Source organism: Gossypium raimondii, chromosome 5, assembly GCF_025698545.1.
Source record: "Gossypium raimondii isolate GPD5lz chromosome 5, ASM2569854v1, whole genome shotgun sequence".
In the NCBI taxonomy this organism is placed as follows: domain Eukaryota; kingdom Viridiplantae; phylum Streptophyta; class Magnoliopsida; order Malvales; family Malvaceae; genus Gossypium; species Gossypium raimondii.
The window spans coordinates 26102567-26114066 of record NC_068569.1 but is presented as its reverse complement, the minus strand read 5'-3'; the positions used below and the strand labels follow the sequence as shown (position 1 = coordinate 26114066).

The window sequence follows — 11500 nt, the reverse complement described above, 5'->3', positions numbered from 1 at the left end:
GCCAATATAATTTTTTCTAAACCTTTAACCTAAACCCTTTTACAAAAACCCTAAAAGCTAAACACAAAATTATTTTTTTCAAAAAACTAAACCCTAATTTAATTAATTTTCTTTAAAACTCTAAACCCTAATTTAATTTATTTGTTTAAACCCCCTAAAATCTAATTTAATTCTTTTTTAAAAAACTCTAAACACTACAACCCTAAACCCACAAACCCTAGGCATTAAACATACAAATAGCTCTAACATTAGAAAAACACGGGCTAAAACGCGTCCTTGAGGGAGCGTTTTTACCACGTCAGCAAAGCATATCCACGTTAGTGCGTTTTGTCCTGACATGGCAAAATCGCTCCCTCAAGGATACGTTTTGCTGGAATTTCCCCTTAAAATGCTCCTATGTGGACGCGTTTTAGTATTTTCGGCTCATTTCGATAAATAATGAAAAAATTGGTCTATTTCCGTAAATAAAGTTAAAAATGAACCTTTATTAGTAAAATTGTCGAAAATATGCACATCTCCAAGAGCGCTTCAACAGTAAAGCAGTAAAAACTCCCCACAACCCCATCTAGAATCCAACTCTCATTCGTGCATAAAACCATTTCCTGAATTCATCTCCGTTTTCAAGCTTATTATGATCTGGTTTGTTCGGATTCGTATTATCTTCTGTGCATTGCACCGTAACTTGAGACCCGCAAAGTGCCTGATTACCTACAAATGCTAAAGCATTACCAACAAATGCTGAAGCATCAAAAGTGTGGAGTTGAGTGCTTAATGGGATTCTTCCTGACAAGTTATTATACAAGTCCAAGTAACTCAAGAAAGTTAAATCAGCCATGGTGACCGGGATTATACCTGACAAATGGTTTTCTGACAAATTAAGTGACTCTAATTGTTTCAACTGATTGATGTTGTGAGGGATCAAACCAGTCAAACCATTTCTAGACAAGTTGGGTGCAACCAGTTCAAGCAGACTTGTTATCTCATTGGAAATCTCTTCAGTTAATTCGTTGCTTGAAAGATCAATGACTCTGAACAGTCCAAGATATCTTTCATATTCATACTCGTTTCCTTTCCATCTAACCCTTGCATTTTCAACATAGTTGTAGCCTGTACGCCTAAACAAGAAACCGATAACATACTCGAAAATCCGACCACCTCTGTAATGGCCCAAATTCAAAATTATCGAAATAGTGGTTTCGTAACCACAAATCCAATTTAAAGAGAAATTTATTTTAATATTTTTGCATGAATATTGATATGATAGGAAAAATCGTATGAAAATATCGATAGAAAAATTTTACTAATTAAGCGGTTAGTTAGAAAAAGAAATTATTGAAGAAATTAGGTAAAAATAAGATATCTAGACTTCGATCTTGTAAAACCGAGTCAAAAATATTTTTATAAATATTTATGAAGTGTTAGTAATATGGTATTAAAATTTCGTTAGAAAATTTTAATGTTTGGGTAGTCAATTAAGTAAAAAGAACTAAATTGAAAAAAGTGTAAAAGTTACTAGAGGGATTAAATAGCTCAATTGTGAAATGAGGAGGGACATAAATTGCAAATAACCCCAAAAGAAGATATTTTGGGCGGCATACGCTGAGAAAAATCAGGAGAATTGAAGAAATAAGGGTAAAATTAGAATATTACAAAATTTGCTTTAAAAGTTAGGACTAAAGTGGAATTATCCAGATTTCTCTTTATTTTTCTGCGCTCTCATCAGCCAAAAAACGTCATAAGGGTTTCTTCAAGCTGGTTTTTCATAATTTTTGCACCCAGTGAGTTAATTCTTGCCTTTTTCTTGTAATTTTTGTGTTTCTAAGACTTTTACAACTAGGTCCTATTACTAAATTCATTAGTTTTTGATTTTATGAATGAATTTGAAAGTTGATATGAATATGTTCTGAAATTTTATGATGAAATAGGATGAAATTGAAGCTTTAATTTGTTTGTGAGATGATTTTATTAGGTAATTCCAATAGAAATTGATTTGTAGGACGTAATTGTGAAAAAGTTTGGAATTAAAGTTTAGTGCTGAAATTCTGATTTCCAAAGGTTATAAGGTAGTTTAAAGTGATATAATAAAGTGTTGATTGAGAAAAATCAGCTCAATTGAGAGGTTAATTGAGCAGGGACGAAATTATCATTGTTGAAAGTTTAAGGGAAAAATGGTAATTAACACCATGCACTAAAACAGTTTTGGACAGCAGCAGTACTCTAACTTTGAAAAATCACCAAAAATTTTAGAGATCGAATTAGAGGATGAATAAAACATTAAATTAAAGCTTATTGAGTCTAGTTTCTTATAAAAGAAACGGTGTAAGCAATGGAATTGTAAATCATGAGATATAATAGATTTTGTGAGACAAGGTCAGAATGAATTCGGGTTCCCCTGTTCTGACTTTGGAAAATCATTAAAAATTGTACAAAAATTATTATGAGTTATAATTTATATGCTTAGAATCCTTAATGAGTCTATTTTCTGAAGAAATAAAGGGAAGCATCATCCTAATTCTGTACAGTGAGATAATTAATTTTTAGTGAATAGGGGTCAGAACTGTCATACAGTGAAACAGGGGAAACTTTAAGGAATAAACTGTACTTATTGGCTAAACAAAAAATTCTGAAATTTTTATGGTAAGAATATATGTGAGTCTAGTTTCAGGGAAAATTAACGTATCTTAATTTGGAGTTCTGTAGCTCAAGATATAAATAAATTAGTGACTGTGACTCGGTGAGGCAGCTTTGAATGCACTATAAATAATAATGGAATTGTAGAGAAAGTTACATATGAACATGAAATGTATTAGATTAATGATTAAATTTATTTATTTAGATCCGGAAAATTCAAATACGAAGCAAGATCGAGGAAAAGAAAAAGTTCGGGATTAGTAGATTTTTGTTTACGAACATTTGTCAAGGTAAGTTCGTGTAACTTGAATTATATTCATAAATGCTTGAAATGTTTGTTATTGATGTGAATATGATTTGAATGTTCATTGTATGAAAATTGATGAAGTATTGATATTCTTGATGAAAAGAGAAAATAAATCCGGTTGAATGAAAGGAAAATTGATGGATCTCGAAAAGGAATTGACGGTAAAAGGATCTAGCCGGACGGGTGATCCTATCTGATATAGCCCTCCAAGAATATGTGGAAAATGGATTTAGCCGGACGGGTAATCCGAATTAGGTCTCAATTTAGCCTGGACTGTAATTCAGATCCAAGCTCATTAGAGTAATTGTCGTTTGAGGATTTAGCTGGACCGTAATCCCGACAATACTCTGTGAGTTTATATTATGGATTTAGCTTTGAATCGGTAATCCTTTGTAAGGATGAGGTTCAGGAGTGTGCTCTCGAAATGGAAATGTGCGCACATGAATATGAATTGACGGACCGGATTTGTACACTTAGGTGTACCCTGAATATCCATCGAAATTCCAAGTAGTTCAACGGGATAAATATGGAAAATAACAAGGAAATGGAAATCATGGAATTGATGAGCTCATCAATCATTTATCTTTGTAATGAATTTGTATGAGGTTGAGTTTGTATGTGATAGGTGTATGTTTATGTGAATTGGATGTGTGCTTGTGTTATTAAATGATGGATGTATAAGTATGGTAAGTATAATTCTGTTGCATGAACTTACTAAGCACAAAGTGCTTACCTGCTTTTTTTCCCTGTTTGTAGAGTTAAGAGCTCGGAGGTCGGATTTGGTGGAGACACATCACACTATCAATCTCGAGATCTCGGTACATAAAGGAACTTTATTTTGGAAATCAATGGCATGTATAAGCTAGTAAATTAGATGTTAATGTGAAATGAATGTATGGTTAGCCATTGGTATGGCTAACAAATTTTGGTTTTGGTATGTGATGAAATTATCTTATGAAAATGATAAATCTATCTTGAAAAAAAAAATCGGTAAAATCTGGTAATGCCTCATACTCTATTTCGGCGACGAATACGGGTAGGGGTATTACAACCTCCATAGGTATAAACTCGTTTTTAAGCCATAGCAGTAAGATTGTTTAAGCACGATGGTATTGTTCCAGAGATATTGTTTTCAAATTGTTCCAATATCTACATATGTGCCAACCAGCAAAAGTTGGCAGGTATCCTTCCATTGAAGTCGTTAGCTTGTAGGCTAAGGAATACCAAAGATGGAAGGTTTTCACCTATCCAGGCTGGTATATTTCCAGACTACTTAGGTCCAAAAAGATTAAGTTACTACAATCCTTCAAAGATAGAGGTATCTCTCCAGAGAAATTGTTATTATGTAAATTAAGAGCTTTAAGTGAAAACAGTGATCCCAAAAATGTAAGAATTTCCCCTGAGAAGTTGTTATTATCTAAATTCAGAACTAGAAGTTGTTTCCAAGGAAACAAGCACTCAGAAAGCTCTCCAGACAAAAGTTTACCAGAAACCTCAAGAAAAGTCAAATACTTACTTGTGATCTTACAAAAAGGATCAAGCGATCCGGTGAACCTATTTTTGGCAAGATTCAACACATTAATATAAGGTAAGAGTGGCAACAAACCATCAAACATGTTAGAACTCAAGTCCATTTCAGTGATGAGCAGAGTGTTGGGTGATAATAGGTCTGGCAGAATGCCACTCATCTGGTTATTAGAGAGATTCAAGAAATACAAGTACGGAGATGTCCCATAACCAAACAGGTATGGTGTCTGAAATTCCAGCACTAGAGATATCTAGATGCTGTAAATCAGTTTGAGCTTGAAGCTATTTTGGAAAGTATGGCCCCACTTTGCAAAACGATAGAGAAAGGTGTCTCAACCGAAATGGGGCAACCCAGTCACTTTTGAAATTTAGAGTTAAATAGTTCAAAGATAAATCGAGTGACAGCAATTCGGTGAGATTTTCAAAAAGGGTTTTAGATATGATACCTTCTATGGAATTCCGAGAAGCAAGCAAATGCTTAAGCCTAGACAAGCACCCCAAACTTTCAGTCACTGTCCCGTTGAACCTGTTGTGACTGATATCCAACTCTTCCAAAGACATGAAAGCATTATTACAGAAATTAGGTAATGGACCAGTAAGTTGGTTGCCATCCAGGACCAAGACAACAAGCTTGGAAGAAGCTAGACTAAAGCCTTTTGATAAAGAGCCATTCAACTGATTATGGGAGAAAGAGTGTTATCAAGGAAGGAAACCTTGTAAAATCAGGCAATGGACCATGAAGGCTGTTCCAATCCAAGTTGAAAATCTCCAATGAACTCTCTATGCACCGAGGCAACTGGGGAAACAAGCCAGTCAAGTTGTTATGGGAAATATCCAATGTTTGTAAAGTACATATGTTCCCAAGAATTCATTGAATCCCATCTCTAAGTTGATTGTCCGAGAGATAAAGATGTTTAAAGGAAGCCATGTTCCTGAAAATCCCTAGAACTGAGGCTTGGATCAAGTTATTATATTCAAGGTTAAGTTCAGCAAGGTTGCTACTTATATTGGTCAACCATTTCAATGCAGAAGAAGAAGTAAGCCTGTTTCTGGAGACATTAATGACTCTAATAAGAGATGCAAAAGAACCATTTAGAGGTTGGGACAATATAATACCATGAAGGCCACACGACCTCAACTGCAAATTCTCTAGATGAAGAGGAAGCTTATTCACTAATTTCAGCCAACTGTTTTCTCCAACATGGTTGGAACTAAGGTCAAGATATTTTAGAAAAGATAGATGGTAAAGCCAGTCAAAGCTTATAACGCTATAATTATTGCCACCGAGATCAAGGAACTCCAATCTTGAAAGATTCCCCGGCTGGTTAAGTATTCTCCAACTTAATCCAGCATTGGCAATGTTTAGGTACCTTAATCTGCTCAAGGAACCATTGAAATCTGGAAACTGACTGCCCCCAAAATCATTATCACTGAGATATAGAAAATTCAAATGCTGAAGTTGAAGCAGTGAAGGATTAATGGTACCTCTCAGCGGTTCATCACTAAAGGAAGGACGAAGGTCAAGCTTGGTTCGCTAGTTGCATCCGACACCTTTCCACTGACAACAATCACGAATTCCCCAAGAAGAAAATGGTCCATGATCATCGACCAGGCTTTGCTTCAACTCCGGTTGAGCTTGTCTCTCCTTGTCTTTGCATAGGATTCTATCTTCTCGTGCACTTAGGTTAGAGCCATTAGCAAATTTGATGAGCAAGAATAGCCCAAGAAACAAGTCTAGAAGCTGAAACAACCTTCTGGAACTTATTGTCTTTAGATTCATCAAATTGCTACATGAAACAAACATGATGACTCTTTGCTTAATTTTAAGACTTCCATACAAACCAAAACAATTGGGGAATTCGTGGTTGTTGCGAAATTATCAAAATCCCATTCTTTTCAAGTTATGATAAACAATGTAATTTTTAGTCTTTTCAATACTTCTATTTCAATTAAAATCTCATTTCTTTTATCAATTATATATATTCATTATTTTTCACCCTTATTATCTAGTATAACTTATATACCTAACAATATGCGTAACGGTGAGCTTACTTTTTGTCTCACACTATATTATCTAATCTCACTGTCATTACTGTTTTGACACTAATGGCAAGTAAACACAACATCCATCCAAACACAACCTAAATGTCACTTTCTACAAATATATTGTTCAAAGTTGAACTCGAGTTACATGTTTTGTTGTTAAACATATTATTTATAAATATTTATATATTTTATAATTAATTATAATTTTGTATTATGTTATTATATTAAATTTTAATTTAGTTCAAGATTCAAATTAGGAAAACCTTTGTTTATAGTACGGGTTTTGGACTTTTATTAGACTTAAGCCAACCCAATTTACCTATTTTATTATTTAAAAAATACTTTTATCTGAGCCTTTTTTTGTAAGATCCAATAATATTAACATAAGGAATATAGGAAATGGATATACTAATTGGCATAAAAATATAAAAGCTACATCTTCCAATTATATCTCATACATGCTGCATAAAGCAAAGAGAGCTTGCCTCCTACAAAACCCCAAACAAATTACATGACTAAATGATACCCAAATCAAACATTCTACTTGCCATCACAACATGACAGATCCAATGGATACTACAGCCCCCATCACTGCTCTTTCCATATCCTTCCTGTCACTCTAAGCTTCAATTCTTTCCGGTCTCCCCCAGAGAAGAACAGAGCCATGTTGCGTTGTATTATGAGACCATCGAAACTGTCACGCACCTTTCTATGACTGTCCCTTATGCTTCTTGGCACCCCTTGCCAAATCATCTTCCTCCCGTTCCCACCCACCTCGAGGCTGTAGCTATAGTTCTTTGCCTCAATATCATCACCCATAAACCGCAAGAATGCTATGTAGACGGGAGAGATTCCGAGCTGGAAGGCTTCGAAATGTAGGCAAAAGTACTGGCCAAAGCAACTGAAAACCTAAAATTGTGCAAACAAATCCAACTATCAGTGACATACTCCTCTCAAAATCTTTTAAATTAAAATTCAAAACAACAAAGTCAATCTATTGAATATCATTGACCAAAAGAAAGAATAATTTCTTATTCAAGTAGAAATCAACTGAGTAAGACTCCATTTTTTTACAGGAAAGTTTTGATACTTGAGAGTAGGATGCAATTGTCTGACACGAATATAAATTTTTGCTAAGCTTTTTCCATGTACTTGGAGAGTCTTGAGGGTATGGGGACTCCAAGCAACATAGAAGCAAAACCACTTTAATAATTTCAGATCTCCACTAATAAGGTTGTTTTCAATGGTAGAATAATAGGGGAAACCATTGGTATATACTTTATATGATTCTCTAACCATTGTGAACCATATCTTTTATAAATTTCAGATCTCCACTAAGATTGTTTTCAATGGTATGTACTTTATAAATTTCCAGTTCTTGAATTTGCATAAATGGTAGAATAATTCCTCTTCTAGAGGGTTAGAGAGAAACCAAAATGTGATGAGATATGCTGCACAAGGATAAAACAATAATACCGTTAGCATCCATGTAGCATTCTCAACTTCGTGCGGGTTTGATTTGACATAACGGTGATTGAAAGTGCTCCCATTGTGCATGTCAACTTTGTGATCATCTTTCAGATGGGCCACAAGGTAAGGAATATCACCTATGACAGTGCATTCTGACCCAGCATAGGGGCAGCTATATGGTCTATAAGAACATTGGGACTCATGTTTTAGCTTACTGTAATACGGGTAGATGCCTATGCACCCAAAACTCTGGTATTTACAGGGAAGCTCAAGAGATGCAGCAACCTTCTCCAACGCAAGACACCTAATATTACCAAGTTCATGCCTGCATGTGGGGCACCGGTTGTGCACCCTTGGCTTGCAACCAGAACACAATGTGTGTCCATTTGAACACTGCATTAAAAATAAAAAAATCAGCAGTTAGTTTACAATGTTCATGTTAATTTCACTAAAAAGAGATGCAACAAAATACAATATTATATAATATATTCACAAGCCAATAAAGAGCACAATGATAAAGGAATTTCATTCCATAGTGCTGCTAAGTATACATTACAGCTGGGATGGATGCTCTCGTTATCAGAGTGAATTTGGCTCTTTTGACAGAAGAAGTTTCCATGTAGCAGTCCTTCAAAAGGAGCTATTTTAAACATGTATATAATAGGTTCTTGATTGGATCCATCCTAGCCATGGAATGCTAACATGTTTTGCCTTAGCTTCTTGGTTGAAAACATGAGGGCTAGGTAAGTAATGATAAACAACTAGAAGTAAAACAAGAAGAAAAGCGTCAAAAGATATTCAAAAATAAAATATTGAACCTATGTGACCATGTTAATGTGTGAGGTTAAATCAATACAGCCGATGGCAAGTGTGTGCAAAATAGAATCAACTTGTAAATAGGCATTGTTTGCTAAGAAATCCTTAGGATGATTTGTACAAGTAATGTAATTTGAAAATGATATTATGGATAGAAAGTGATTCCCCAAGACAAAATATAGAATGTGCAAGTAAACAACTTCATGGAAGCAATCACTGGTTATAAGGTTTCATATGATCAAACCTGATGAATTGGCGGGTACATTGCATTTAAGCAAACAGGGCACTCCAGCAGCTCACGAACACTGCTAGACACAGTCACATTAGGTTTAATAGCAGCTTGAGTAGGATCATTAACGGCTTCGCAATCCATAATGTCTTCATTTTGTGGAGGATCAATAACCTCAGGCTTACTTTGCAAGTCGTCAAAAAATGGATTCACAGATGCCATGATGGTAGCAAAGCACGTCTGAACTGAAAATACAAACAAAAATACAAGAAATCAGTTTTTTTTTTACAAAAAATTCATAATTGTGAAGATCACAGGTTACAAACAATGTAGGTGAAATAATCAACAATCTTCCAAAAGAATCATTACCAAAAACCCTAAAAGAATCAAACAGATCTACAATATTCCAAAAGAGGAAACTTTATAACCAATATACGAAAAATTAATCCAGAGACCAAAACACATAAAAAAAAGTACACACCTTCAGCTCAAAATCGAAAACCCATTTGAATTAAAAGGAAAAAAGAAACAAAGAAAGAGGCCCAAGATGAAAACAAAGAAGAGAAGTAATAGCAGTAGTTTTTGATGGAAATGGGCGGAAAAAAAATCTTTTTCCCCCTTAGGAGTGCGTTATGGTGTAATAAATAAGGACATAAATGGAGAATTTCAAATTAAAGAGAGAGGGGGAGCGTGGTGGGGGTGCTTGGGAAATGGATTGGAGAGAGAAATTTCTCGAAAAATACAAAAAGAAAGAGAAGACAGAAGTGTTTGAACTTGTCTGGCTTTTTGGTTTCGATAACTTCTAAAGAGAAAAAAATATTTTTTCTCTTTGAATGAATATGGAGAAGGAAAATTTCTACGTGAGTTCCACGCACGCAAACGTGTGTGATTGGGATGAAGGACGTCACCCTTTAACGAATTGGGTATATTCAATTAGTCATGATTTTCCATCATTTTTCTCAAGTCTTAGTTTTAACCTTTAAGAACATCTCATCAACTTTCTACAATCAATTAGTCACTCATCTTTCTCTTAAGCAACAAACATCTCCTCCAAGCCTAAAAGTGACAAGTGTTATATTCAATTAGACATGATTTAGATGTTTGACTAGGTTTTATACTAATTGTAAATTTTTAAATTTATGATATTTTTACGCCTTACATGTTTTTACTAAATCACTTTACAATCTATCTTAAATTTAGAAAGAATAAGTGTCATATTGGAATACTAATTATACTAGTGTAATTTAACTTCATGAAGCTTTATGCATTCTCGAGCAACCTTTTGCACTTCCAATGGTTACATACCATTTGCACCTCTAATGGTTGCACATCACAAAGCACTAGGTGCACCCAATTGCATCCTCCACTTACTCAATTTGTGTAACTTGCATCCCATTAGAACATTTCTTATAAATAAGAACGTATCCTTCTCATTAAAATACACTTTAGGCATCACCATACACTTCAAAATACTCTTCTCTCCTTTATATCTCTCACATTAGTCTAAAGAGGAGAAGCTATATCTTTCTCAATATTCTTAAGTTTTCTTTACATTCTCTTTATATTTTTATTTGATCATTGACTTAACCATTGAACTATGCTCTAGAGTAAAACCTCTAGTACCCTCTAACTAAATATTTATCTCGTAGAACCATAATAAAGGGAGTTGTTATGATCGATGTTATCGTGATGACTCCACCACTCACCTTCCAATAAGATCAATTGGGTGAGCCTTATCACAGTTGTCACATTCATCACGAATGTCAAACATATTCACAACACTTATTGTTTAGTCGTACTCATTGTTATAGGCTAGGAACTTTCTCATTTGCAACAATACTATAATGTTAGTAAAGACAAATATGCTAGTTGTGAAGCACTGCCAACTCAATTTAGTACAATGTAGGACTCCTCCTTAGACCACCAACCAAAAAGAAGCAAGTTCAAGGACCAAACATAAGGACATGAGGTATTATCCACTATGGGAGATCATCTTTCTTTTATCATCATCATATATCACCGATATCTTCAACCCGATTATCGACTTTTCTTTGTTACCACACTCTTTTACTAACTTAAGCATTAGAGAATGCCATTTTCCAAACTCGATCCGTCTTAAGATGAATATAATTGATGTAACAAGTTTTTAAAAAAAAAATTGGATTTAATTTAATTTTTTAAATATTACAAATATGGTTATAATTACAAACAATAAATGTCTAAATCAACTATAATTAAAATCAAGCATTACAAAAGCGTAATTGAACTAATAACTTTACTATATCTGGAGCTAAACTAGAATAGTTCTAGAGACAACCGACACATGTTTTACGCAAAGTGGGAGTTGAACCTAGAATTTCAACATCCCAAAGCCTCAACATTTGCCAACATTGCTAAGGTCTCATTAGCTAATTTAATTTGATTATTGATAAGCTTATCAATTAAAATTATGCAAATCAAACATCTTAATTCTT

General features: G+C 34.3%; 2 protein-coding genes across 2 annotated transcripts; both read right to left on the bottom strand.

The window, feature by feature from the left end:
• Positions 1-565: 565 nt before the first annotated feature.
• On the bottom strand, positions 566-6269 carry LOC105766910 (receptor-like protein EIX1). Its single transcript, XM_052630289.1, has 6 exons — positions 6015-6269; positions 5415-5918; positions 5201-5261; positions 4912-5118; positions 4239-4706; positions 566-1107 (listed from the first exon to the last, which is right to left on the bottom strand). Exons 1-6 carry the CDS (start codon positions 6267-6269, stop codon positions 566-568), a joined length of 2037 nt encoding a protein of 678 aa, XP_052486249.1.
• Positions 6270-6902: 633 nt separating this feature from the next.
• On the bottom strand, positions 6903-9831 carry LOC105770499 (E3 ubiquitin-protein ligase DIS1). The gene is made up of 4 exons (XM_012591723.2): positions 9508-9831; positions 9042-9271; positions 7988-8374; positions 6903-7420 (listed from the first exon to the last, which is right to left on the bottom strand). Exons 2-4 carry the CDS (start codon positions 9246-9248, stop codon positions 7100-7102), a joined length of 915 nt encoding a protein of 304 aa, XP_012447177.1. The 5' UTR covers positions 9249-9271; positions 9508-9831; the 3' UTR covers positions 6903-7099.
• Between the last annotated feature and the right edge of the window lie 1669 nt (positions 9832-11500).

Excerpts from the sequence above, each read along its gene's own strand:
- LOC105766910 (XM_052630289.1), bottom strand. The coding sequence starts at position 6,269 with ATGTTTGTTTCATGTAGCAATTTGATGAATCTAAAGACAATAAGTTCC. Across the intron at positions 5,262-5,414 it reads ATAACTTGATCCAAGCCTCA|TTGCCTCGGTGCATAGAGAG; the intron begins GTTCTAGGGATT and ends TTGTTTCCCCAG. Across the intron at positions 4,707-4,911 it reads TTCTCGGAATTCCATAGAAG|TGCTGGAATTTCAGACACCA; the intron begins GTATCATATCTA and ends AGATATCTCTAG.
- LOC105770499 (XM_012591723.2), bottom strand. The coding sequence starts at position 9,248 with ATGGCATCTGTGAATCCATTTTTTGACGACTTGCAAAGTAAGCCTGAG. Across the intron at positions 8,375-9,041 it reads TGTACCCGCCAATTCATCAG|TGTTCAAATGGACACACATT; the intron begins GTTTGATCATAT and ends TTTTTAATGCAG. Across the intron at positions 7,421-7,987 it reads ATGCTACATGGATGCTAACG|GTTTTCAGTTGCTTTGGCCA; the intron begins GTATTATTGTTT and ends GCACAATTTTAG.